The 4,323-nt window shown below is 41.4% G+C and overlaps 1 protein-coding gene across 1 annotated transcript; it reads right to left on the bottom strand.

Moving 5' to 3' along the window:
- Positions 1 to 2,436: 2,436 nt before the first annotated feature.
- LOC148041180 (small heat shock protein, chloroplastic-like) lies at positions 2,437 to 4,097 on the bottom strand. Its single transcript, XM_087687629.1, has 3 exons — positions 4,001 to 4,097; positions 3,499 to 3,799; positions 2,437 to 3,386 (listed from the first exon to the last, which is right to left on the bottom strand). Exons 2-3 carry the CDS (start codon positions 3,746 to 3,748, stop codon positions 2,956 to 2,958), a joined length of 681 nt encoding a protein of 226 aa, XP_087543755.1. The 5' UTR covers positions 3,749 to 3,799; positions 4,001 to 4,097; the 3' UTR covers positions 2,437 to 2,955.
- Positions 4,098 to 4,323: the final 226 nt, after the last annotated feature.

Raw genomic sequence — 4,323 nt, 5'->3', positions numbered from 1 at the left:
GCTTGTTGATGCTTCCCGACTACTTGGGATGATACATTGATGTGTATCATTGATGCCACATGCTTGGCCATTCTCCTAGAATGCTATTGGGCTTCGATTGAACTCACTTTTGCTTAGTCTTGGACTATCATTTAATTGTTGTACATACACTGGACAACAAGTTTTTAACAGGGATAGTCTATGCCTAATGCTATTTCATGCTATTCGGGCATTCTATTGGATGTATTGGTGCATGACATTGAAGCTCTATGCTTGGTTATGCAATTGAATAGATTTGAGCTTAGGACATTTGATATCGGTTGTCAATTACTTCATTGGATGCTTTAGAGGTCTATGACCTTATGGGCTTGAAGCTTTTATTGGGTTTTATGCTCCTGACTATGTACTTGATGTTATATCTTGGATGCTTGGATGCCATTCACATGAGGATTTGACCTTTGTTTGTCGGTCTAGCATGACTTTTATTCCAGTGGGAGCCACTTACATACACTTGGATGTCACATTGAGCTTTGGATTTTATTTTTAGCGAGCTTGAGTATATTGTACCTCATTTTCAGCATGCTATAATTGCAGACTATTTTATTATTTATGAGAGCAATCTCCTCCATTTGATGCTATTTTTGTCATAGTTGTGGACAGCTCACTTGTAGTAGCAACTTTCAATAATCACATGTATGTGAAATAGGCAAGCTCAACACCAGGCTCAGCACCATTCTCTATCATATCATGATGCAATTCCATCGCTTTTTGGACTTCGCCACAACAAAAACAAACCAGGGTCATGACTATCCAAGAGAAAACAAACTATGAGAAAAGCCAACACAAGATGTTGCCCACCTCTTTGAGGTAGCCACAACTTGCCCACCAAATAGTCAATGATGAGCAAACTCAATGCATCCAACCCATTGCAAGCAAGTTGCAATTGGATCTATCTAACATGAATTCAACACTTCTTTTTCTTATAGGCTTTGAGAAGCAACATGTAGTGTTTGGAAAAGGCATGAGACAACAAATAACAATTATGTCCTCAAGAAACATTCGTTGTAGACAACTTGCCACTTCCTCTTGGTTGACCATGCTCAGCATACCCTGAATTAAGGTAGCCAACAAATGCATCTTTCAAAGGAGGCAACAGTGTCCATGAAAACACATTATGCCAATCCACATTCAACTAATTCTACATGCAATTTAGGCATGTTTCTTTATCTCTCAACCTAGCACATGCACCAATGAGGGATAGAAAAGTATCTGTTGTATGTTACATGTAGGTTTTTCCTCCATCTTGCAGTTTGTCTCCCTCCATGTCTCAAGTAGCCTAAAATCATAGAATTCAAGGAGTAATGCTTCCTATAATGAAAAACCTAGTAATCAAGAGTCTATTCAGCATCTTGCAAGCTTCCACATTCAACAAACATTGGGACAAGTCAGATGCCAAGAATCAAATGTAACTCCACTCCTTTTTCTAATCATACAAGCACTTGGCATGCTCGATAATCTTCTCACATCTACACTTTTGAAAAGTGCTAATACAAATTTGTAGCTCATAATGTATTTCACCTTCTCAAATTTTAGTGCCTCAGTGAATATGTATGCAATTCACTTGTAGAAGCCCACTTAGTGTTCAAATAGTTGCATCATGAGATGCAGCCTTAAGGACTACCCTGGTCCCAAGATGCATTGAATATGGACTTGGAGTTGAAGCAGGGGGATATCTTGAGTACACATAGTAGAATGACTCATTTCCAAATGTAGTCATGCATGTTCGTAGTTTGAAAGCTTGTGGAATCACAATAACTTTTTAGAGGTCTGCAAAGAAGTGCATAGTTTCCAACAATATAAGGCTTGGAAATATAATTTCTTATTATCAACACCTTAAAGGATATATACATCAAAGTGTGGTTCACTAATTGAAGCACACAAATTGTTAGACAGACAGCGGATTCAAGACATATTTACATAGAATGCACCATTTCATGATATATAGAATATGGACTTGACTGGATTAAAACATTTCTACTGATGTCATCACATTTAGTGTCTTCTTGAAAGCTTGTGAAAACTTAGAGACTCTAGAAACAGGCTGAGAAATTCATGTTGTGATTAGGAGTTTAGGAGCAAAGGATTGACAACCTACTTGTTCAAAATGCTAAGTAATATTGTATATACATGACTCAAAAGCCGAGACTTAATCAAAGAGAGTCATTAGACCACACAAATACTAATATACACATAACAAGAGAGACACACACACAGAGAGAGAGAGAGAGAGAGAGAGAGAGAGAGAGAGAGAGAGAGAGAGGGTAAAAAACACATTGTATGCAAATGAATTATAACCACCTTCAAATGCAAAACATCATATTTTTTTTAGAAATTACTTTTTAAATTTGAAAAATTAACTAACCATGTTTCAAGAGCTAAGAAAAATCGTGAGTCAAAGTTATCATTATGGGCATAGGGCAAGCTAAAAAACTCACCCAAATAGACTACCATGGTGAAGGGTATTGCAAAATGGATATTCCTAGGATGAAAGAGGGTACACTTGGGATAGTGCAAGCATATACTTTCCCAATGCATATTAAGGCCAAAACATAATGGAATGGTTGTCCAAAGCTAGATTATGTCAATGATCATGAAAGACTAGTACACATCAACAGGAAACCAATGCACCACAGGCAACATGTTAATAGCAAGATTTCTATATATATCTTTTAAGTAGTACTTGTGGAAGCATGTTAATAGCAAGATTTCTATATATATCTTCTAAGTAGTTCTTCAAGTAAAGGACCTAGATAAGTGTGTATGCCTCACATGGTATTTCCAAGAGTTGCTTGCCTACGTTAGTTCTCATAAAGGAAAGATGGCCAGTGATGATCTCTGCAAAATTGGCATCCGTGGCACCACATAAAATGTACCACTTTGCCTCGCACATTCATTAACGCACCTTATTAGAAGCGCTCAATCAACTCGGATTTCGAGCTTTTTCTGAATGCTCTCAGCCTTTGGCACCATTACGTTGAGGACACCATTCTTCAGAACCGCCTTGATGGCAGCTTGATCCACCTTGTCAGGCAAGCTAATCCGCGCATTGAACGCTCCGTAGCTCCCAGACGACCAATCCTCCTCCGATGATTCCTCTGCGCTGTGCTCAGCTTTCAGGGTGAGGTCGCCATTGTTGATGCTCAGCTTCACATCGTCCTTGGCATACCCCGGCAGTTCGACGCGCAACTTGAAGCACTTGTCGTTCTCCATCACGTCCAAGGGAAGGTGATTGGTAGTTCTCGCGCGCAGGAGTGGAGAGGCAGAGAAGGGGAAAACGGAGCCGAAGATGCGATCCATCCTGTCCATCAGCGATGTTGCTCGTCGGAATGGAAAGCGGCGGCGCAGCCCTGTGCAACGCAGTTTTTGAAGACACACAAGTCTCCAATTTTGAGTACTCGCAAGGTTTTTGAAACTAGAATACCACAGAATATTTGTGCACCATGCAACATCATGTGTTACCTAGCAAGAAATCCCGTGTCGACCTTGCGCTTTGATTAGCAGGCGCAGCATTTGCGCTTGCCGAAGACGTAGCTGTGCCAATATTGTTGCCTTGGCGCTCCTTCCTGGAGACCTGCATGACGTCCTCATCGTGGACCCTGGCAGCGGCAGACGCAGAGGCAAAGCCGCTAGTCTTGACCGAGCTGGTGCAAACTCTGTGAGAAGGAAGGCTTGAGGAGGCGCATGACATCGTAAGCCTGATCCTTGCCATGACACCGATGGCGATGCTCGAATGTGTGTGTAATCCGGAGTAACCAAGAACCTGGAGAGAGATCACAGAGCACAGGCAAAACGCGTCATCATGTGCTATAATCTCCTAAACAACTATCAACCATTCAGCAACTGATCATACAGTCTGACGAAGGAGGAGGAGGAGGAGGAGGAATCTCAACATTGCATCAAGTGATACAATCAGAAAAGGAAGAAGAAAAGGCAAGGAGGAGGACGAGGAAGAGGAACTCACAGGGAGGATGATCTCGGGTCGAAAACCTGAGAAGTAGGGTAGATAGCCTGCTGGCAAGGTCAATGAAGTGAAAGGACCGACCGTTTGATGATGCAGCAGCCTGCTTTCACGCAATGCAGAGTGGTGGACTCGGGCCGGTATTTATATAGTCCGTCGGGTGGGGGGAGGGGGCCGTCAAAAAAGCAAAACACACCGGGTGGTGGAGTGACAATTTTGCAAAAAACGATGGAGCTTTTTTTACCACTCAATATTATAATACAAATTGTTTCACATTTTAATGCATCTTTGAGTGTCACTTTCTTGGTTTGTCATTCTTACTCTTC

Source organism: Lygodium microphyllum, chromosome 1 (assembly GCF_053477565.2).
Source record: "Lygodium microphyllum isolate KBCC chromosome 1, Lygodium_microphyllum_v1.1.10, whole genome shotgun sequence".
Taxonomy (NCBI): Eukaryota; Viridiplantae; Streptophyta; class Polypodiopsida; order Schizaeales; family Lygodiaceae; genus Lygodium; species Lygodium microphyllum.
This window is presented reverse-complemented; position numbering and strand designations above follow the sequence as displayed.

What these genes read in the sequence shown, in the direction of transcription:
- LOC148041180 (XM_087687629.1), bottom strand. Translation starts at nt 3,748, where the DNA reads ATGGCAAGGATCAGGCTTACGATGTCATGCGCCTCCTCAAGCCTTCCT. An exon ending in GACACGGGATTTCTTGCTAG is followed by an intron (nt 3,387 to 3,498) that starts GTAACACATGAT and finishes TGCGTTGCACAG; the next exon opens with GGCTGCGCCGCCGCTTTCCA.